General features: G+C 44.1%; 2 protein-coding genes across 4 annotated transcripts in view; both read left to right on the top strand.

Annotated features, from left to right (window-relative positions):
• Window positions 1-4,050: 4,050 nt before the first annotated feature.
• The window catches only part of rpia (ribose 5-phosphate isomerase A (ribose 5-phosphate epimerase)), a 23,269-nt gene continuing 3,335 nt past the window's right edge, over window positions 4,051-23,984 (top strand). The window contains exons 1-9 of one of the 2 annotated variants that reach the window (XR_006025426.1): window positions 4,051-4,316; window positions 5,276-5,336; window positions 5,681-5,736; window positions 5,837-5,896; window positions 6,023-6,087; window positions 6,201-6,269; window positions 8,559-8,700; window positions 8,939-9,038; window positions 10,595-11,664. Coding sequence is in view for 1 of the 2 variants with exons in the window: in XM_042072492.1 (XP_041928426.1) it covers window positions 4,116-4,316; window positions 5,276-5,336; window positions 5,681-5,736; window positions 5,837-5,896; window positions 6,023-6,087; window positions 6,201-6,269; window positions 8,559-8,700; window positions 8,939-9,038; window positions 10,595-10,692 (852 nt within the window). In the remaining variant the exon portion in view is untranslated. Of the gene's footprint in view, window positions 4,317-5,275; window positions 5,337-5,680; window positions 5,737-5,836; window positions 5,897-6,022; window positions 6,088-6,200; window positions 6,270-8,558; window positions 8,701-8,938; window positions 9,039-10,594; window positions 12,406-23,984 lie in introns of those variants that run through there. The other variant, XM_042072492.1, reaches the window with a different exon arrangement.
• The window catches only part of eif2ak3 (eukaryotic translation initiation factor 2-alpha kinase 3), a 33,923-nt gene continuing 23,830 nt past the window's right edge, over window positions 13,892-23,984 (top strand). The window contains exon 1 of one of the 2 annotated variants that reach the window (XM_042072414.1): window positions 13,892-14,536. In XM_042072414.1, coding sequence (XP_041928348.1) covers window positions 14,271-14,536 — 266 coding nt within the window. In that variant the 5' untranslated portion in view covers window positions 13,892-14,270. The remainder of the gene's footprint in view (window positions 14,537-23,984) is intronic. The other variant, XM_042072415.1, reaches the window with a different exon arrangement.

Genomic DNA, 23,984 nt, shown 5'->3' with positions numbered 1-23,984 from the left:
CCAAATCAGAGATCTTTTCACTTGCAGCACTGAGCCCGTCTGACATAGCTGCTGGAGATGAGAGCGAATCGCTGAGAGTTCATTAGTTTCCATCTTTAAATATTTAATATCTAAACTAATTTCCAGGGAACTCTCCAACCAGCAATAATGTCACTGTGAGTTGTGAGTAGGCCAACATTACTTTTGGGGTTTTTCATTTCGTTTTTGAAAAAAAAAAAAAAAAAAAACACATCGAAAGTACATTTAGTACGCTGTTTTTTTATTTTCAAATCCTTAAGAGTTTAGCCTACTGTTATGTGTCAGTTCATGCACATTTTGAACTGCCCATATGCTCACTGCTTCAGCTGGCAGCACTGCTGGGAATTGCACCAATCTCCCAACTGCTTCGGTGCAGCTGAGACGTACATTAGCCAAGGCATCTCAGTCAGTCGAAAGGGTATACAAGACTACCCACTCATGCTCGGTCATGACGATGCACATGACACCCTGAACTGCGCACCTGAATGCAGAGGCTGTTAGAACAGAGCATCTTGAAGCTGTATGAACCATCACAGCATCACTCTACTCCAATCATAGGAAGCATATCAGTTCTGTATATACAGTAATACAAGTGTGTCCAAGCAAGCAATGCCAGGGCTCGAGCCAGTGTGGCATTTTATCGTGCAACGGATTTTGCATTCAGTCACTATAGGAACTGAAGGGCCTGGAAAATGGTAAAAGTTCAGCCCCCCGTGTTTGGATTTCATCTCAGACTATTTGCAAAGTGTACAGCATGATTGTTTCAAGGCTTGCCCCATCAGCCAACAAAAAGTTCCAGTTCAGTGTTTTTTCTTTTCTTTTATGAAACAGATTGAGGGTGGGGGGGATACCTAAAAAAAGAAAGGAAAAATGATAGATAAAAGGAAAGACACAATTAGCATAATCTATCTAAATGTAAGTGAGGTCTGGAGAGAGACAGAGGGAGAGGGTGGGGATTAGAAGATATTATGTACAGTTTTTCAAAGTGAAGTTCCGTTTTATCAATCTACCATACCAGTTCATACATTAGTCATCCCCAACTCTCTCTGTCCTCACTTTATCTCCATGGAGACAAGAGAATCTCTGCTCTGAAATGGTGTTGTTTTTCTGTTCTTCCGTCTGTGGGTGATCCAACAGCGCCCCCTCTCTGTCGTTCCCAAAATGACATTGGATTCTCCTCATGATTACCATCAGAGTATTCCTCTGTTTGTGAACCTTATATCTGAATTTCTGGTTTGTTTAAAGAGTTATGTTTTGTGCTGTTCTGTTCCTTCTGTTTTTAGCCTTTTTTTCTAATCATGAATGTACAATGTGTAGATTTTTATATAGCATTTAACAAAAATCATTGTCAAAATAATACTTTTGTCAACAGATAAGCTAAGAATTTGTAAACTGCATTGTGTACAAATGAGAGAAATGTCTATCTGAGTGATCGTGTGAGGAATATGAGGTTTATGCTATACACTGAAAATAAATCATTTCAAGCTGGTTGCCAAATAAAGGCCAAAATGTGTGTTTGGGTGTATTTCTGAGCAGTCCTATCACAAGTCAGGATGGTGGAAATGAGGTCTGGGAAGCGCAAAGAAACCCTCACACTGAGCTTATACAAACTTGCAGCAATAGGATGACATTTAAGCTATTAACATTTAGTATTTTAACATTTATTCTAAAGAGCTACAATTATAGCATTAGAAACACATTTAATATGAACATTTATGAATTGAAGCTATAGAGCTATAGTTGCAGCATTATTATAACATTGAAGCATTTTCACATTTAAGATACAATGTAGAGGAGACTACAGCTAGTAATTACCACCGCATCTGTCAGTAGTACTAAATACATAAGTACTAGTCAAGTATGGTAGGAGAATTGGAGAGGAAGGAGGTAGAAGAGGGAAGAGTGTGGTAAGTGCGTATTAGATGTGTGAGGTTCTCAAAAGTGCTATGAGAGGAGGTATTCTTGGAAGAGTTGTGTCTTCAGCTGCCATATATAACATTGTGCCGGAGTACATTAATCATGACATTGTAGGCTAGTTTTGTGGCTTTACCTTAATACTCTGTTCACTTTTGCACTACCACCATTGCACATACTTAATACCATACCAGACCTTTGTAATCACTTCACATGCTCTTTAATTTTTACATTTCTGTGAGTGATTTTTATGTATGTGAGATATGTGTGTTTGTTGTGTTATGGTTGTATAACTGGATGCCTAAAATTTATCTCGGGATGAATAAAGTATCTCTATCTATACTCTTCTATTGGCTACAATGTGAGATCAGGAGATGGCAATAACATGAGCAAGGCAAGGTGTCATATACTGTGCCAACCTTAAGTAAACTGGACATTTTCACTGACACAGATTTGTCAAGTAAAGGGTTTTTGTTCGCATAATAGTTTAGTTTGTGTTTCTATTTCTTAAATGTTAACAGCAGGCTTACTTCGATGAGGCTCCCCATGACATAAGATGGTCCTCTCCTCTCCCCTGCATGCTTATTCAAACTTATTCATCTGAAATGGGGCCCATGTGACTATGGGCCACAGTGTAGTTGTATGGGTAGATATGAATCAAATGACATACTACTTTTCTAAGCAGATTTACAGTTCTTAAATTCTTAGCAGCAGCGGATTAAAGACCAGAGGTCTACACTGCCACAGGTCTATTGAGCATGTTCTGTCACTGTGCCATCCAATTAGCCTAGAAATCTAGACGCACCCTAGCGGCATTTGCTGCCAGGGCTAGTCTAGCAACTCTCCGTTGGCTTGTGAGCTCGAAAAATTAAACTTCTATCAGGCCAATCAAATCGTGTATAGAGTCGTTAGGCGGGCTTAACATAATGATTGATGGCAGAGTTGCAACGGTTTGGCTTGAATTCCCTGCTACTTGAAACAAAGAAGATGGATGTTGCTGTTGGCGAACAGTGTGACATACCTGTCAACACTCCCGTTTTTCCCGCGTTTCTCCCGTATTTCAAGGTCATCTCCCTGCACCCTCCCGTTTTGTTATTTCTCCCGGCAAAATCCCGTAATTTGCATGGCCATCAAACTTCATTTTAAAATCATTGATCCATTCAGGTTGCCAGATTGTGTATGAAATACACCCTACACATACACGATCACTTAGTTTCAATTTCAACCGTTTTGTCATAGGCTAAAACCTGGCAACCCAAAACCCAAATAAGGAAGCGGGTGCCAACTGCGCAGCCAGAGTCTCGTCGTAAACAAGCGGGCTAGTTGAATGGCCTACTCCAGAACTAGCTGTTGTGAAATTGTTGGGAATTGAATTGATTAACACATCACATAAACTGTTATTGAGTGTTGTTGATACACTGAACTTGTTCTCTCTGAACCAAATCTGACAGCAAGCAGCTTTGGAGTTTTGGAAGTAGGCTGCAGGCAGGCAGCTGGTGGATACATAACTGGCATGCGTAAGGTAATGGTAAGGTAAAAGCAACGACTGAAATGCAGTGTTGAAACAGGTGTATGAAACGTATTAAATATGCAAACACAGATCCGGTATAAACACTGACCCCCCCCCCCCCCCCCCCGGGAAAAAATCTCCCGTTTTTGGAAAGCTAAATGTTGACAGGTATGCAGTTGGCAAAAGTTTGAACCGTCAAATAGCTCCGCTGGTGGGAAAACGCATGGGACTCATAGCGCTGTCCAATTGAAAGACAACCTATTATCCCGCCCCTCGGATTGAGCACTGCGAACGGTGAGTGCCCAGACCCTACATTTTAATGTGGGAACAAGATGCATTGAAATGCAATGTTGGTAAGTCAATCTGAAGAAGTATATTTGCTCAAAATCGTTAGACAATGGGTTTGTCTTTCGTTGTGAAATATTACGTTTGAGAGGAGACCCAGCAAAAATGTCAACCACTCGTTTTTGACCACACATTAATTTCACTGATACCCAAAACATCTGTACCACATACGACAGGCATAGGGACGTCGCAATGTTTTATATATCAGCGAAAGGGGATAACTCGCGACAACACGCGTTATCGTAAACAAACACGCCTCTACAAGCATTTAGCGACTTCAGGCATCTCAGTTCTTCCATGTCAGACTTGTTTTCATGGAGGAAGGGTGATGCTGTTCCAGAGGTGGGTCGGGCTTAGGGTCGGATCTTTCTCATCACTGTGTTTGGGGAGGATCAAACCGCCCCTCTTTGAAATAGGGAAGGAGACACACGTGTGTATTTGCAGGAGTCGCTCTCGTAACTACGTTTCAGTAATGGCAGAGGAAGCAAAGAAACTCGCCGCGTACGCTGCAGTGGACAACCACATACAGGTGCGTAGACCAAACAAACACCGATAACAGGGCTACAACGGGCTGCATTAACGTTACTTGAACCAAAGTCCATTCGTTCGACCATGACAAGTATCTTGATTAGCATTCTACCGAGTTAGCTGGCTAACTTAAGGCCTTTGATATTGATTAGCGCACGTGCAGTCACATTAAAATCAGATGGCACGAACTAGGTGACTATTTGGTCAATCTCAAACAGTGAAATTGCAAAGACAAATTTAAACTAGACTTCCATTTTATGTCGCGATGGTTCAGAGTTAAGGTTAGCCTGCTAATATCATCAAAGGCCATGCCAATAAATGTTGTAATGTTGGTTGGTGAAATATCACTCACTGGCTGCTGTTGTCGAGAAAGCACTGTTGCTATTTTAACTTCACATTAAGTTACGCTATCGTAATTTATTGACCGAAGTCCCCGCGTCTCTGGTTGAGTTAACACAGTTATTAACGGTAGCTGTCTCTGACTGCCAGTCTTGCTTGTGGATGTTCTAACAATAACTTATAGCATGTGACATTACTTTGCTGTTTTGGCTAAGTATTATTCCCCCCTCTGGACAGATTACATCTTTGCTCACTTATTAATAATTTAGCGAACTACGTTAATACTCGAACCAAGTGGTTTAACTCCTCATGTAACAAGCTTGTTATCTTATCTAAGGTGTTATCTTCTTACCTAAGGTGATGAATCCTCGAATATCTAATTCTAGATGCAGAGCACATGGTCTGTCTTGTGACTAAGCCAGGGGCATCACTAGACCTTTTTTACTGAGGCGTATTCTGTTTAGCAACCAGCGCATGAGAAAGTGACTATTGATAACAATGTGTGGGGTTTGCCAAGTAAGTCCCATGCATGTCTTGACCTTGGATAACCCTGAATGTGGTAAACTGTAGTGGGAGTATGACCATTTCTAACAGTGTTATCTTGTTTTCCTTCATTTGCAGACCAACCAGGTCGTTGGGGTTGGTAGTGGCTCTACAATAGTGTATGCTGTGGATAGGCTGGGTAAGTAGAGTTTTCCTGTCTGTTGGACAGACTTTATTCACAGTAGCCATTTTGCCATACAATAATAAGGCAAGCACAGTGTTACTAATTATGTTAAAGAAGTCTCTGTTCAGTTTGAGTGTAGCATAATCAGAACCTTAATCAATGTCAGTAACACCTGGGCCTGGCATGTATTTCATGTCAAAAATGGCTGCTATGAAAAAGGTCCATAGTAAGGAAATGTCTACAGATTTATGGATATATAGTCACATTGTTTGAATGAAGGCTAAAAAAATGCACTTTTGTATTCTTGCTAAAATGGACAATTGTGTGTGTGTGTGTGTGTCTGTCTGTGTGTGCATTAGCGGAGAGAGTGCGGCAGGAGAAGTTAAAAATTGTGTGTGTCCCCACCTCCTTCCAGGTAAGTGTCCTTAGAGAATGAGAATGTTAAACCCTGTTTGTGAAATCAGATCGGCCATCACTAACTTCCTCATACCACTCCCGTCTCTCCTTTTCCACAGGCGCGCCAGTTGATTCTGAAGCATGGCCTCACTCTCTCTGACCTGGACAGGCATCCAGAGGTGAGCTGGTGAGCAGGCAGCCACCAACACACATAGCTTCTTATTCACACGTCTGGAAAAGAGGGCTGTTTTATCATCCACTCAACAAGGTATCTCAAAGATGGTCTCTCTGTGTGTGTGTGACAGCTGGATGTTGCCATTGACGGTGCTGATGAAGTGGACGCAGGCCTCGCTCTGATCAAGGGAGGAGGGTAAGAGGAAGAGCAAGCACACCTCCTCACCCTTGACATTTACTTGAAAATATTTGAGAGCGGTATGGTTCGTTGCAATGTACATTGGTCATATTGTTGCTCTTCTCTGGTAGAGGCTGTCTGACCCAGGAGAAGATTGTAGCTGGTTGTGCCAAACACTTCATTGTCATCGCAGACTTCAGGTAGTGTGTGTGTGTCTGTTTGTCTGTGTGTGTGTTAGAGAATGTTTGATGTTGATGAGTCAATAAGGTGTTGAGGTGTGTGGAGGCTTATCGCTTCCCCATTATCACTTGTGGTGCTTGATGCCTCCGCAAGGCTTCCTCAGGCGTAGTATCCCCGGGGTTCTGGCCTCATCTTTACTCTCCAGCCAACCTGTGGTTAGTGCTTGAGGCAGTGTTAAGGTGCATGGTTGGATTAACCCCGTCAGGTAAGAGCAATTCTGCGCCCAAACAAAATAACTAGTCACTAAAGTTATATCAAAGACTGCACTTCAATCTGATGAAGGCCTTATAGGCCGAAACATATTTGTCTATTAAAAACCTGTCAAACCTCACTTTTCTACCATTTTTACCAGTGGCCAGCACCTCACAAAAAACATTCGGTGTGTGTGTCACACACATATTTTTCGAAGACTGCATTGCTAGCATTGCAATTGAACAACAAACTGGTCAGCACACATCGCGACTTAGGAAGCGACTTAGGTGGACATAAGCTTTTAGATTTTAATTTGCACCACTGTCAGGGCATTTTAGCTTTACAATCACAAAATCTGAATTTAAAGCAGGCAGCCTACAAACATCAAGATCCAGAACATGCCTTTATTGAATTCTTATTTCAGTGTCAAACACCGCTGGCTCAGATGAACACAACAGGGATGTATGTTTAATTACTGTAAAATTCAGAGTGATTCATAATTAACCCAATTTTTTAGCTAACCAAGGTTCCTTGTGAGCCAGTGGCATTTTGTACTAAATATGAACGATTAGCATGCCATCCATTGTAGGCTACTCTACTGTAAACAATTGGGCTGATGTTACTGTCACTAATGACTAGTACAAATGGCTATTTGTAGCCATTCTCCTCCTTGGAAGCTTCTCCAACACACATATTGCACACTGCCCTCTCCCCACATACACAGCACACTATCCCATCTCCCCTGTCATCCCCCCCAACACGCACACCAAGACCCCTGGCAGTTGGGTTAGCCCCTTGAGCCGTGGATCTGCCCAAGGTTTAATCCTTGGTAAGGGAGTTTTTCCTTGCCCCTGTTGCTCTTGGGTGCTCCTTGTTGGTGCCCCCCCCCCACCCCCCAATTCCAATCATCCCCCACCTTTCTTATGCAGCCCTTGCCACTTAATCTACTAAACCCCTCTTCTACTACACTTTTTACCCCCCCCCCCACACTTTGCACAAATAGGCTGACACCAGACATAATTTCACTGCATTTTTCTTACTTCCACTATATGTAACTATAATGCATCTGACAATAAACTTCCTTGTATCCTTGTTTTATAACAGATCCACCATTTGCTTCTAAAGCACCACCATATGAAGGAATAGGGCAGTCTACCTTGTGAAGCATGTTTTATTTCTAACATTTCTCCTCGAGATGAATGTCTGTCTTTCTGTCTGTGTCTGTCTCTGTCTGTCAACCTCTGTCTGTTAATATCCCACTTAAAAAAAAAAAAAAAAAAAAACTTATCCCATCCATTATGATGCTTGAAGTTCAACTTCCCTCACTTGATCTGACCATGACATTAACACTGAGGCAGCATTGTAGATAGGATTTAGGAAAATATAACCAAGCTACAGTTGTGTCCCCTTGAAAATTGGTAACTGCTTTCGCAGTGTGCAAGTGAATGTCATTACGTCGCCCGTGATGCTACTGATCATGTGATGGTTTTGCGGCGCGCTGCTGCTGAATGCATGTAGAGGAAACACTGGGCTATCAGCCAGATAATGGGGAGGCAAACATGTTCTCATTCTCAGGGTTTGAAGCCCCATCCATTAACACCTCAGGGGGCTATTCTGACTACGTGGTTTAGTGACAGACCTGGGTAAGTTAACTCGGAGTAAGTGGTAAACCTTCTACAACAAGAGCCCTATGGCATTGTTTTGTTAGGAGAATGAAGCCATACAGCTCTTCTATTAGGAGGTTTACCCCTTACTCTGAGTTAACTAACCCAGGTTTGTCACTAAACCACATACTTGGAATACCCCACTGGTGTTCTGTAAATGGGGAAATGAACGTAGTGGCTCGGACATACGGTAGTCAGACACTTGTCAGGCGACATGTTGCTTCAGGTGCACGGAAGGAAGAGGTGTAATTTAATTGGCTGATCTTAAATATCCAGTTTTTCAGTAAAATCATAGCTTGCACTTTCAAATTAGTCTTAAGCATTGTGGTTGGAATACTGTTGTGATGTCTGTATGTTGACATACTGTTTGTATGTCATTTCCTGTTTGTACAGAAAGGACTCAAAGTCTTTAGGCCAGCAGTGGAAGAAGGGGGTCCCCATAGAGGTTATTCCTATGGCGTATGTCCCGGTTTCCAGGACCATTGCCAAGAGGTTTGGTGGAGAGGCTGTATTAAGGATGGCTGTGAGCAAAGCGGTGAGAACACACACGCACGCTCAGATGCTCAGACATGCACTGGTGGTGGAACATGGCACTTATGGCAAAATATTGAATATAATTTCTACATTGTCCTATGAGACATTTACACTATGAGTTTGGAATGCAAGCTTTACAATAGTGTTTGGTTCAGGACAAAAGGATAATGTACTGTATTTAGCAAATTAAGTGTGATTGGTGGGTTCAGCTTTGATTCATGCGTCTGTCCCACCCCTAGGGTCCTGTAGTGACTGATAACAGCAACTTTATCCTGGACTGGAAGTTTGAGCACAGCCAGAACTGGAAGGAAGTCAACACAGCCATCAAAATGATCCCAGGTCAGTCTGATTCCTCAAGTATGACCCTCTGAGACATTCACAACATTACACAAATCTACATGGTTGTTCACATTTAGATGACACATTAGTACTATATTATCTTGAAGTATATCGTATTAGAAGTCAAGGATTACCATGTTTTATTTTTATGCTTTTAATAGGTTGATGTAGTTGACGGTGGTGGCTTTCAAAATGTCTGTATATAAAAATGTATCACCGTCTCTCTTGCATTGCTTTTTGTGGCTAAACAGTGTTATTCAGTACAGTACATGCTTAATAGTTTCCTTTTGGAGTAGGAACTCAATCAATACTACAAGACTGTAGATTTGTAGAACTGAGAACTATCTGTGGTCCCAGGTTTTAGAAAAGGGCCTCATCTCTCCACTATGACCTGCAGTCTGTGAAAATATCTATTTTTCTTTACTCCCAGAGACATCACGGCCCTTTACCTGATGGGCAAAGTCTGATAACGAGAAAAGTATCTTGTGCATGAACTAAAGCCAGAGACTTTCTAATGAGGAGACACAGCACTCAAAAAATGCATGGGGTTAGTTTGTAATGCCAATATGGCTGTAGTCCACACATATCCCACCCCTTCCTTGGCCAAACGTTGACCGATAGATAGATAGATAGATAGATAGATAGATAGATGGATAGATACTTTATTGATCCTCAAGGGGAAATTCAAGACATGTAAATACATTGAGCCAATCATGTGGTGTGAATACATTGAGCCAATCAAATGGTGTGTTGTAAATACATTGAGCCAATCATGTGGTGTGAATACATTGAGCCAATCAAATGGTGTGTTGTGAAGACATCTTGCCAATCATGTGTTGTGAACTCGCCGCTGGAGCAAGATTGATGTTGTGAAGCCTTGCGCACGTGCATTTCTGCTGAATAGGATGCCCGATGAGTGCCCAAAAAGCGTTGCTATATGGCCGCCGAGTGGAGGGACTTGCCTAAAAGGACTTTGGTATCAGCTATTGTGTTGCGTGTGCGAGCACTTAGTTCACACCCCAATGTTTGCATTTGGAATGTTGCTCATGGTATTAAATCAGCAAATCTATTTTGACAAGTTATTAAATTAGCTTTCATTATTAAACATTAGCCTTTGCACTTGCTGTTTTATTTAGGACCCTCTGTGTCTCTCATATATTTCACCCAAGTCCTTTGTTCTCCATTTCGGCTCATACACACAGTTGTGTGCGTTGCAGTGCTGGAGACGCATCCTGTTCATGGGCTCACGTCATCCGTTGCCGAGCTGAATTGTGAGTCCGTTGCGTCACGTTGCTCCCGTCGCTCGCGATTGAGAAGTTCAGCTGTTGCTGCACCGACGGACGGCACCAGCCAATCAAATTACGGTTATACTTCAAGTCATTTGCATAGCTACCGTCGGAAACACCCACTGGCATGCGCTGACGGAACGCAACTGTGTGTATGAGTCGTTTTCTCCATCCCATGTACTGTACATACAATATCTTGTCTTTCTCTCTTTATCCCAGTCTCTTGAAGTCCTTATCTCTCCTGCTCACTGAATGTCTGCTTTTTTCTAGGTGTGGTGGAGACTGGGCTGTTTGTAGGGATGGCAGAGAAGGCTTACTTTGGCATGGAGGACGGAAGTGTGAAGGTCAGAGACCCGCCAATCATCTAAGACTCGACCCGCTCAACGGAGACCTCGCCTGCGGAGCACTCAACTCAAGAGATGTTCAGCCTGACACCTCAAGTGCCCATGAAGAAGATATCACACACACACACACACACACACACACACACAGAGCCAGCCATACCTCTGTAAATGTCCCCTTACTTTGGGTGTAAGCTACTAACAATTTTCTACTTATGTACCCAGAGAGTCTCTCTCGTCTCCTCTTGTAAAGTCCAGGTCAGGTGTAACATGTCAGATGAAGACACTGGGAGTTGGATGGGGAAGTGTATTCCTCAAAGCAGAATCACCAAATTATCTGATCAAATGCAATCCAAAAGTACAACCCAACCCAGCACTTTTCACCTAAGACTTAGAGTCAGATTTGGGTGTTCTCCATGTCTGACTTTGCATAGTTATCTGACTGACATGAAGATTATGCTTTGTGGAATATCCCTCTGCACTTACCCTAATGGTTTCACTCTTCTGCCAAGGCATTGCTGAAAGATTAACATCTCCCCATACTGGACCTCTTACAGACCGGTGCTAAATCTGAGAGAGCGAGGCCGTCTGGGTGTTGTCTGTTTCTTCTTCCTCTCTATTTCTCACGCTTGACTGAGAACTTGATAGTTGTGGAGGAAGAAGTTAAATGTCTCTCCCTCTCAGACTGAGGGGTGAATTTTAGCCTAAAATGCATGTGTGTCAATGTGATTTGACAGTTCACCACTTAACTGCATGTGTTCTCTGCTCACTCTCATGCACATGGCCATGAATATGTGACTCAAATGCATTAGTGATAGAAGAAATGTCAGTAGTTCTTTTCAATATGTGCCTCGTATTTGTTTCAGTGGTGGAATGGTTGGCTCAGTCATTATCTGAGGAACCTGGGCCCTGCATATTTAAGATGCCTCTCCTGTACTGTACACACTAATTAATAGGCAGCAGACAATTAAGATGTCCCTCACTTAGGTGTGTGTGTGTGTTTTCAGCCAATCAATGGTGTTATAATTGCCTGCTGAGCTCACAATTTTGTGGTAGAGCAGGAAGAGGCATATAATGTGTAGTGCCAAGGGGTCTCATGTAAGCAGCACTGAAAAACCTGGACACTGCGGTGGTTTTGGCCTTTCACCATGGAACAAACATGCATAACCCCCCCCCCCCCCCCCCCCCCTGTTCATCCATGTCCACAAATATCTGTAGTCTGTTTGATCTCTTACTGTTTTAATATCACTCTCTCAAGTGAGTCCCTGTTCTTTCCCCTTGTATTGCACTTGTGATTGTATCCTTGTTAGAAAAGCAGAACATGTGCTTACTAATTAAGAAATTATATTTTTCTTTCCTTTTTTTTTTTTTAAGTTCAATGTCATGACCTTTGTGTTAACTGTGTTCTATGAGAATGTGCCTGTTTGCCAATGGCCAACATGGCCTTGTGGACTCAAATGAACTGGCCTTATTTCAAGTCTGTCTTTGCCTCTGGATCAATCAAGTCATTCAGCTTCTAAATGCTGTTGGGCCATTGAGGCATTTTGTGGTTGAAAGGTAAGATTGAGCATCTTATGTTCAATGTCTGTATACACCCATGTTTCATGGGTTTCTGATCTACTGTGGATATTTGAGAAATGTAGTTTGTACCAGCACTACTGTGAAGTGGAAACAGGGGAACTGGTTATTGCATTTTACTGTACTCTAAGTTGCCGTTTCAAACAGGACCAATACACAAAACTTGTGGTTGTCGTTTTTGAAATACTGTATGTACATAAACATGCGTAAATGTCACATAGGTTTACTCTGCCCATGCAAGATCTTTTCTCAGAGTAGAGGTCTGAAGTCAGTCTCGGCAGCTGATTGATAACCTGACTTCGCCAGATGGATTTGCTCCGCATATCCATCTGGGAATTTGTCATTGAAGAACTTTTGGGAAGGGGCGGAAATACTGGTTAGCTGATTGGATAAACCATCTGTCTATCACGACCTTTTTTTGTTATCGACGGGCCAAATTAACCAATTAGATAAACAGTGTTCTTCTAATGCCTTCGTTTAACATACAATTAAGTTAGGTAACGTAACTAACGTTAAGATGTTTTAACTTACCATTTGTTAGTGACATGAACCTAATCAACGACAATTCCCATTAAGTTTTCACGGTAGGCCCTACACTTCTGAAGAAAGTATATTCCTCCATTATGAACTGGAATCGGCCGTGGAGGATGTCTGTGTCGTTCATTCCTCTCAGCTGCATGGCTGAGACTCCTAGCTTCACAGCTTACCCATGAATACTTTCTAATTTGAATAAAACTCATCTCATGTTGTTCGTTGCGTCACACCTCAACCCGCCTCAAAGCCAACGCTGATTGGACGTTCGTTTGGTGAACTGCTCCAAATTCTCCACTTTAACGTAAAGTTGCCAGACTGATCTGCGAGTGAAACCCTGAAGCTCGCGAAATCAGGATGGTCTCGCGAGGCTAGCTGATAGACTATTCAAAGAGCAAAATGTGTGAGAACTGCCATCTTTACACCACAAGGAGGCGCCATAGTATCATAGCAGACTCGTAAGCTGCTTGAGAGTCGCCCAGTGTTGGAAAGAGGTTTGAAAGACGGGAAAGGATAGGAATAGATTGTACAGCAGCAAACTATTGACTGATTTGAGTTTTGCAGATGGCCACATCAAATTATGTGTGTATTGTGTAGCCCTAAAGTTTGTCAAGATAAGTTTTCAGTTTGTTTATCAATTGGAATATTGTTTATATAAATATATAATACTAACGCAGTAGTGTGCTTACATTTTCGTGTCGTGTCTAAAATCCGGTTAGTGCGACCGGAAGAACAAATCCGACATGTGTTCACTTTCGCTCTCGAGCAAACGGCCACGTCGATGTTTCCATCTAGCTCTTATTCGACACAGTCAAAGGCGTTGACAGCCAGCGACCCGCCTCTATCCAACTTGTCGTAGCAACGACGTAGACAGGCAGTTATGTACGGCGAATTACAAACCAAAGACTCGTTCGCGGTTTGGGTAAAACGACCAATGGTTTGAATGTGAGGCGCAAGTTCTGTAGATCATTGGCTGAGCTGCAGTCATATTACAGCCGAGGCGCGGTACACAGTCATGTCCAGACACGCCACAATCTCTCCGCCCACGTGACTTGAGTGACGCGCTAACATCCAATAATATTCCGCGTTTGATGGGGCGGTTCACAAGGGCAAGTTCAGTCGGGAATGACATCTGAGTTGAGCAATCGACGATTGCTTAGTAGACGAGTTGTTATGATTGACTTGACAAAGCAACTACCATCTTGCAGTACAGGGAACTTCACATGTTTAACATTGTTTGCAGCCAATACCAACCAGTTTGCAAACAGGGTGGGTTGAGCGTTACCAAGGCTCGTACGACGTCAAGTATAAAGGGAATATCATGGTGCCCAAGTGGCCATGAATGTTTACGTTAAGAAAAGACAACGAGAAGACTAGGCTTGGTGACGAAGTAGCTCAAGAAATTACTTTTGAGCGCTGTTTTGTCACCACTTCCATTGTATTCACTCTAGGGTTTGGTATGTGAATGCCTCTTCACTGATGAGACACTTTTACCAATGGAAAAGGGGTTTCAGTTAGGAAACGTGGGCATTTCTCTGGTGCTCCTGTTGTTGCTTCGAGCTCTGACTGGGACTTCTGCAACTCAAGCTTCCATCGACAAGGACACAGAAACGGCGACCGACGATGGAGTTACGGAGCGGGCCCTGGAAAGCGTTACCACCCCAGGATATGGGGACGTGACTGTTGAAGATGACGAGAATAGTGCGAATGGAGAAACCGAGGAGGCACCTGGGGACAGCGATGGAAGCTTCGACCACAAAAGGCATGTAACTTAGCTTGCTAGCAGTGATTTTAATAACATATTTGTCAATTGATGGATTAGTAAAGAAAACAGTTCACACCACCTAACATATTAGTTGTGAAAATGCACTGACTTCCAAAGTTAGGCTACCTCGCTCTCTAGTTAGCGAGCTGGTGGTGTTGTTCAGACATGCCCCCCCGTCGACCCCTGCTATTCAGTCATTCGACTTGCTCAAGACGGTTATCGCTAGCTCGCTTCATAAACAACCTAAACTGTTAACGTTAATATCAATATTATCGAGATTGCAGCTGCTGGGCCTGCCTGTAGTTAAGTTACATGCGTGACCGTGTGCTAGCATGTTTGGAGCAGCTGTCTATCAAGAATACGTCAGACAAGTTTTAATACCACCAAAAGTATCGCTATCTAAGGCTGTACGTCATTAAAAAGGAACTGATCATGGATTAGGTTGGACCGCGGAGTAGATTATTGCATGGGAGAAAGTTACATTGGCATTTGTATAGGAGTTGCCGTGTGAAAGGCAACTTCCATAAGCCTCTATCTGCTGTTCACTCAGAGCTGATAATATGTTCCGTGAGATCAAGAGGCCAACTTTGTTTACACGGGGCATACTGTACCCAACTTTTAACTGTGATTGAGCAATAATTACAAACTTGATATGATTACACCGCGCTTGCTTGTCAAGTACGTTAGTGTTACGTGGTGTAAGACATTTGTGCATTATAGTGACAGTTATTTTTAGAAAAGTTGAAAGGATGATGACATACCTGATGGGAGTTGGTGTATGAATTTTGCCATAGTGGAAGTTATTACTGTTAGCGTTATTTCCCTGCAACAAGAGTCTCCTTGTGAGGGTTCGAACGCGAAAGAGTGAGTTGATTTAACAAAATGGGAATTATTACTCACTGAAGTTACACAAGGGCTGAAAAAGTGCCCGTCGGATGTTTTGCATTGCGTAATAGGCTACCACTTAGAGGTGTTCTGAAAGGAAGTTGTATCAAGACATCCAACCAAGTGGCCCTGTCGAAGTGCCGTCCTCAGTTGTGTGTGTTGTGCTATTCCAGTGGAATATGTAGTTTTGGTGTACCTGAAATAAAAGTTAACATGATGCATGCTCTTCGCCAAGTAGCAAGTAGTGGAAGCAGGAGGGGGTTGCCGGTTGTCTACAAATAGCTTGCTTGCGCGGCATCCATGGCTATGATGAGCAACAGGAGACGGAAGCAATCTACATGGGCTACAAATGTTAATTTGTTTAAAAAACAGTTAGTGAAGGCCACAGAAAAGTATTTTGTCGTTGACAGAAATAGTCCAGATCACATTTAGAGTTAATGACCCTCTCTGCCGTAGTAACTGTTTGTCAGAGTAAACTTTGGGTTCAGACAGAAACTGGTAAAAGAGGGACAACTGGATCTGTGGCCCTAGTGAATGATCGTCATCACTAAAAAAAATCCGCACTGTTGTTGGCGCATTTGCTGTCAAAAGCCAGCCGTGCCTGTGTTCTGGACGGGGCAGGGCTGCAGCGGACAGCTGGTATAGCCCCACCCCGACATGCATGTGGGCACCGCGACAGATCTTTCCAGCCATGCCCGTCCAGTTGCGTCTCCGTGGCTGGGGCAGTGGAGGCGCAGAACTAGGAACAACTAATCAACACATTGGTGAGAAGAATACGGAGACATGTTTACAGGGAACAAGTGTCTGTTCGTGATGTGTTATGGTGTTTTTTTGTGTGTGTGTGATGTGATAGATATACAAATAGGTGGATGTAATAGAGTTGTCCAGTTTAGTATGATCAGGCAAGTAGTCTATCGAATAGGTTGTAGGACCGGATGTGCGAGTTTATGAGCGGTTAAGTGAACTTGGCAGCACTCGCACACAGGTGAAGTGTTGTTTTAGGAAGCAGCTTGTGTCAAAACAACTTGGCTTGCATTCCACTGCAGGGGTAGCCTATCCATCGACTCTCAGGACATAGCTGTAAAATCTTGGTCAATTCCTGCATTTTATACTGCATCGAATACTAATTAAACGCTCAACCTAATCACTCTGTCTGTCTCTGTTTCACTCTCTTTCTCTGTTTTTCTGTTCTGTTGTGGCACACATGATGTTTGCCTGTTTTTGTCTGCAGTTTAGCGCAGTTTAATGTAGGCCAGAGACTAGGGATTGGCAGGATTATTTTATTAAGTCAGGCTTCCCTTTTGTGCGTGCACAGTGCACACGGTCACCCTCAGACACACACGCACACAGTCACACTCACACAGTCACACTCAGACACACACACGGTCACACTCACACTGTGAGAGTAACACTTACCAAATAACCTACTTTGAAGGTGATGTCAGCACACCTATAGTGAAATGAGGCTAGTGCTTCCCCGAGCACCAGGGATGCCAGAATGACTGATTACAGGTGTCAAAACCGTGCATGAGGAGCCTTAATGGTGTGTGTGTGTGTGTGTGTGTGTCTTTGTGTGCGCCTGTGTGTGTGAGAGGGAGAGGGTGAGTGCAAGAACAGGAGGAAGAGGAAAGTGAAGAAGAGGTTTCTGGTTTTAATGAGCTCTGAAAGTGTGTGTGTGTGTGTGTGTGTGTGTGTGTGTGTTTGTTTGAAACAGATGCATTGAAACAGAGAAGTTGTATGTTAAAGTCCGGGTATGTGTAATCTATGTGAGTGTTGGTTGGTGTGTAATCTGTCTGTACAGCGGACTGCATTGAGACCAAAGCCTCTCTCTCTGTTTGTCTCCATCTCCCTAGTGCCTGTCACACCTAGGCTGTCATGCTTGTAGTTTATGTCTCTGTTTGCCTGTGATATGAGGGAATGAATAAAACAGAAATACATCTGTTGGCTAACAGATCTGTCACACACACACACACACACACACACACACACACACACACACTCACACACACTACAGGTGCAACCATAGCCCCAACATACTATCTGGTTGCAGGCACACACTCTCTCCTTTCTCTTCCACTGTCTTGTCTCTTCTTTCTCTCTCTCTCTTTCACTCGCTCACTCGCACACGCACGCTCTCGGTATGTTTACGCTCCCCTGCCGTGCCCTGAAGTGGCAGCCTCTTGAATACTGCATGGCAGGGAGAAGATCCCTCTCACCCCCATCCTCCCCCACACTCCCTCAGTCTCCACCCCCCCCCCCCCCCCCTCCAACCCCACCCTCCAGCTTCCTCGTCTGGAGTACCCACCACAACAACGCTGAAGTTCCATGGCATGGCAACACCAGCTAGTCTTCAAACTCTCTCACAGACACACACACACAGACACACACACACAGACACACACACACAGACACACACACACAGACACACACACACAGACACACACACACAGACACACACACACAGACACACACACACAGACACACACACACAGACACACACACACAGACACACACACACAGACACACACACACAGACACACACACACAGACACACACACACAGACACACACACACAGACACACACACACAGACACACACACACAGACACACACACACAGACACCCGATCTTTCCCAATTAGCCCTGACATTGTTTGCCCATACATACCAAAGGCCACTGCCCCTCTGCACCAGCGCAGCCTCCCAGCTCCCAACAGCAAGCTCTCCCAGCCCACTCTCACCCTCTCCACAGCCAGTTAACACCTCCGTTTCAGCTCAGACAAACCGTTACCCCCCCCCCCCCCCCCCCCCCCCACACACACACACACACACACACACACACACCCCACAGCACCCCTGCCTCCCGTCAGCCCTCCGAGAGCTGCTCATTCATTCAGAGCCGGTGCCGGTGGTGCTGGAGGCTCTAACTTGAGGGCTCTCCGCCCAGCTGGAGGCTGTGGTTGGTGCTGGGAGACGAGGGCAGCGCGCCTCCTGAAGGGCGCAGCAGCAGCAGCACCACCACCAGCAGCAGCGCATCTTGAGCGCGAGCAGCGCGGGGTTAGCGTAGCATTAGCGCAGAGCTCCGTCTGATTTGAGGGCCCAGAGGGAGCGCTAGACTAAGCCGAAGCTCCACAGGCAGCGGAGGTCACCAGGGAGATGTAAATCGCAGATTAAACGGCGAGCTCCTCTAATGAAGATGTTTGATCACAGCAAAAGGCTCATGTAGGATGCTGAGGATTTCAATTTTTTTTGTTTTCTTCTTTGTGAAAAGTTAATTGGGCTTTCACAACGTGCACACAAAGTATCGTATGTTGAAACAAAAGGTAAATCTTGGAGTCGTGTATCATTATTGCATTGTTTCCGGTTTTGAAAGTACATTAGAAAAGTCGGTTACACTTTACTTTACAGTGTCGACATAAGAGTGACATGACACTGTCATGAACGTGTCATAAACAAGTCACAAATAAATGTTTTTGACATCACTTCTATTATTAAGTGACATTCGGTTTTTGTCATAACAGGTTAGGGTTAGGTTTAGAGTTTTGGTTAGGATTAGGGTTGTGGGTTAGGGGTTAGGGTTAGGTTTCATGTGTTATGATAGTGTCATATGTTCATGACAATGTCATGTCACTCTTAAGTCGATACTGTCAAGTAAAGTGTTACTGAAAAGTCTATCATTTATTACAGATGTCTGATATTAGATGTAAATAATGGCTATGTAATAATCTTATGGGAAGTGGGTCATTGGGTGTGTTGTTTGTTTGTGTGTCGTGTTTCGTGTGTGTTGTGTGTGTGCGTGCCTGTGTGACGTTTGCCTCTGTGAGTGTGTACACACGTTGTTGTTGTGCTGTTGGTGCCTCAGCTATTGCTACTGGTTTGTCATGAGTCCACATTAGGTCAGCTATGTTACCCCCTTCCTGCTCAACTGGTGTGTGTGTGTGTGTGTGTGTGTGTGTGTGTGTCTCAGTGTCACCACAGGAGCGAGACCCACAGCTGCTGTCACACCTGGTACCCTGGCAAATGCACAAGGACACACACACACACACACACACACACACACACACACACACACACACACACACACACACACACACAAATTCTACAAGTGTTCCAATTCCTGGACATGGCCTCCATTTATTTAATAGTTTAAAGGTTTAATACAGCAGGGTTTAGAGAGAGTGGCCTCTCCACTTAATGTTGCAGCCTTGCTATTTCACACATCAGCACACACACACAAACAAACCCTGAGCGCAGTCAAAGCTGTGAAGTCCCCAGCTCTCTCTGTATGTCTGCACTCACCCCCCAGGCCTTCCTTGTGACACGGAACAGACTTTCTGGGGGGAAGAGGTCCCCACGGGAACGCTCTCTGTGATGCACAGCCTCGGCGTTGGCTGGCCAATCAGAAGCCAGGCCTTGGAGGCCCACGGAGACTGGGCTGAAAATGAAAACAATAGCAGCTTTGGAGGAAGTGCTGTGTTTGGAGCTGAGTACTCCTCTGCATCATTAACACAGTGCTGATTTCAAAACTCTTGTCACTCACGGGGTGCACTGACCTAAGGACATATACGAGAGTAAATAAACAAACAATTAAGACATGAACTTCTTTACTGTGAATACCATCAATAAGGACACATCCCCACCCCCTCCATCCCAGGCGGCCATACTGTACGCGTGGTAAAGGCAGATCTCTAATTGGTAGCTGGTGGCTACATTCCTCGCCATTTTGATCGGCAGATGACTTCAAGAAGGGGAAACCTCAGGAGAGGGCAGGGCCAGAACACAAACGCCCAGTGAAACAAAACACACACACACACACACACACACACAGTGAAGTAGAAACACAGGGGGAAAGAACCTCCATCTATGAACGAGAGGCAGCGTCTAGAGAAAAAACAATCAGTTTCTCAGCGAGATGAGCGGAGAAAGGACTTTGGAGAAGAGTGTTACTGTTCCACAACCAGTCTTGCCAGTCCATCTGCCAGCATAACAGTGATTTATATATAAATAAATGTTTGTAAATATGTTAATTGGCTTATGTGCTGTGGACATCATATTGATGTACAATTTCTCAGTCGCTGACTCTAGCTGTGTGTGTATGTATGCAGTGTTTCCCACAGAATTGAATTCTTATTTGTGTTTGCAGAATTAACTTGATTACACAAAGTAGCGCAGTGTGCTTATGATGCTAACCAGATTCAAGCACAATGTAGTACAACCTGAAAAAATAATTGTGTGGTGGTCAGTGTTGATATTGTGGTGGGCCGCCACAAATAAGTCAATGTATGGGAAACACTGGTGTGTGTGTGTGTGCACCCGCATGTTTGTGACGGTGTTTGTATTCAGTTTGTTTGCTCCCCATTCACCTTCAGCCACCCTTCTTCATACTCTGCAAATGTCACATTCTGAGAGAGGGAGGGAGGGAGAGAGATGGACAGACAGAGAGAGAGTGGGAGAGAGAGCGAGAGAGAGAGAGAGATAGGCGTGTGTACAGGAACCCTGTGTTGCCAAACCAAACACATCCCAAGGTCTAAGCTGCTTGATAAGCGTGACCGCACTCTGCTCCACCAGAAGAGAACCTTCTGGAACCTTCTAAAACCTTCTGGAACCTTCCGGAACCTTCTCTCATCTCCCACATCATGTCCCAAACACCACAAATGCCTGAAACCAGCCAACACGGCCACGGCATGCGATTGTGACAACGGAAAATGTTCCAGTGCCAGTTCTGACTTGCTAGGTCACTTTGCCTGCTACCTATTCCCAGCTCCACTACACTTTACCGTCTTAAAGTTCCCCAGGATGTTTACAAACACCGAGATGAGCCGTTTACTGCCGTGGGCGTGGATGGATTTGTCAAGGTATAAGACAGTAGCCCATTCCCTAGAGTACATTTTCCACCCAGTTACTAGTGTGGGAGTACAGCTGTGAGCTGGAACTCTTAAGTCTATCTGGTGATCCAGAGCTCCTCCAGACAGGCCTGCCAGCGAGCGAGGGAGCGAGCGGGAGCAGGAAGAGCCGAGGAGCTCAGCTCCGCTCACCCCCAGTGTGAGGCTGACGCCTTCTGAAGTCTACACAACCTGTCAGCTGTCAGGAATAGAGGCGCAGCCTGGAAGGCACAGTTTTACAACTGTGTGTGTGTGTGTGTGTGTGGGAGAGTTGGAGATGGGAGACAAAACATTGGAGATGCTTTCTATTTGGTAGTCTTGAAATTCATAGTTTTGACCTCCTGGCAGGTTTATATATACGACATGTCTCAGATGTGTGTGTGTGTGTGTGTGTGTGTGTGTGTGTGTGTGTTTGTGTCTGTGTCTGTTGGAAGTTCAGTAACTGCGAGGTCTGTGCATATAATTGAAATCATCAAATTTCAATTTTGACTTCCAATGATTTATGAAAACAACATAATCGACATCTAAATATTTTGCTATATTATGTTTTGCAATAAGCTTCTTGTTTTTAGGTATAAACCCAGCACACCCCATCACTTCTGATGGGGAACGCTTTATGTGCCAGTGCATAGTGTCCCCTGGCTACCTTTTTATATGTTCTCTCTTTTTTACATTATTTTAACTCCTTCAGTCATTGTCTTGTTGTCCTTTTCATTTTTCCCCCTTCTGCCTTAGGTCATTCTTTTGTTTATTGCACTTAGCACTTTATTGTGAAGCACTTTGGTGCGGCTCAGCCATCTGTAAATGCGCTATAGAAAATTTGACTTGACTTGATTTGATTTGACTTGACTTCACAGTGGTAACAGTTGTAAACTTTTTTTTAACATTTGTTTTTCAGTTTAGTTTGGAAAATGAATGGTGTTTCCAAAGTATTTGTGTAATCTTGTTAAATAATTGTGATCTCAATATTGGCTAAAATAAAACAGATATGGTTTTGCCATAATGGAGCAGCTTTAGTACTGCCCAGCCCACTGCTGCAGTGGGGCTCAGTTTCAGGTGGTGCAGTGGAGCGGCCAGGAAGTGATGAATTACTCATTTTTAATTTAAGATATTAGATAAAATGGTCACTACCTGGGACTTATTTTACAAAGATAAAATATTTAAGGAAATATTTAAATGATTGGGTTTGCTCATGAGTTCCCATGAGCAAAACCACCAGAAGGTTAAGTGTTGGTTTGTTCTACATATAGTACATAATGGCTCATATTTCTTAATAAGCGCTTGGAAAATAATAATAAAATAAAAAGGCAGGTATAGATTTGTAGGGATTGTTTAATGTTTGATATGAAGAGTCGTCATAGGGCTATCGGCGGTGGATCGGATGCTCTGCTTGAAAGTTGGAGTGCTTCTCCACTGTGTTTTCCCCCTCTGCTTTAGAGCAGTGAGTTGCTACCGCTGCCACTTAGTGGCGTATTTCAGTCAGGCGTGCTGTTTGTTGGTTTGTTTGTTTTATTTACACTTATGTGTTTGTTTACCCCATTCCCGTCTGGAATAGAGGGGGCAGCTCTGCTTGTGTAGTGCCAGTCAGACTCTGTGTGTGTGTGCGCGTATGGCTGGCTTCATGTATGTGTGTGTGTGTGCGCATATGGCTGGCTGTGTGTGTGTGTGTGTGTGTGTGTGTGTGTGTCTCCACCGGGAGCTTGCCGACGCGAGGCTCTGCGCTCTGTGCCCTCCCTGCCCCACCAGTTGCCAGCGGTAACGCCCCTCGCAGCAGGAGCCCTCCCTGCCTCCCCCGCTCCCCACTGCTTAGCAACAGCCAATCACACGCCCCCGGCCTGGCAACTTGTTGGCCAATTAAATATTGGGAGAGGGAGAGTGCTCAGAATTTGAGTTGGCCGCGTCAAGAGAGCGATGGAGAGAGAGAAAGAGAGCAAGATGGAGAAAGTGTGTGTGAGAGAGAGGGAGAGAGAGAGAGAGAGAGAGAGGGATGGATGGATAGAAAACAAGAGTAAAAGCAGGATGGATGGATGGAGGGAGGGGGGGACTAGTGAGAACGTAAAAAGAGGAGTGATGGAGTTTTTTTTTTGTTTCATAGTTCTGTAACCAGGGAGAGTTTTTGGGTGTTTTATAAATAGCCTCTCTCAGCATCTCTGTGATGACTCTGTCTCCCTGTTTAGACATCCATCACACAAGACCTGCTCTCAGAATGGATTCTTCTCACGCTAAATATCACTAACGTGTGGACATAAATTTAGCCTACACTGTAATGCCATTTTGACTGAACTTGGAAAAGTGTGCGCAGTAAACTCATGCTTCTCTCAGAACTTAGAAGTTGGACAGAGAGCCAACATAACTTGGGTGCAAAACTTTTACCCACCCCCAATCTATTAATTTATCCTGTGAGAGGTATATTGACCAACTTGCTTTACACAGCACTGGGATGGAAAAAGCAAGTCACTTGTTAAGAGCTTTTCTCTCTGTACAGAAATGAAATGCTCACTTTTCTCTGGCTTGTTCAATGCTAAGTAGCCACTTGTAGAGTTGCTAGCAGTTCAAGGTCTCAGTGTGACTGTGTGCAGCTGTAGGAGACGAGGCAGCATATCTTTTTACTGGATGTCTTCATTAGCAGTGACTTTGGAAAGGGCTCTGAATAGGTCCCCGGAGTTTTCCAAGGGGTTTT

This window comes from Alosa sapidissima, chromosome 19 (genome assembly GCF_018492685.1).
Source record: "Alosa sapidissima isolate fAloSap1 chromosome 19, fAloSap1.pri, whole genome shotgun sequence".
In the NCBI taxonomy this organism is placed as follows: domain Eukaryota; kingdom Metazoa; phylum Chordata; class Actinopteri; order Clupeiformes; family Clupeidae; genus Alosa; species Alosa sapidissima.
The sequence above is the reverse complement of the archived record's forward strand: the minus strand, read 5'-3'. Positions and strand labels throughout refer to the sequence as shown.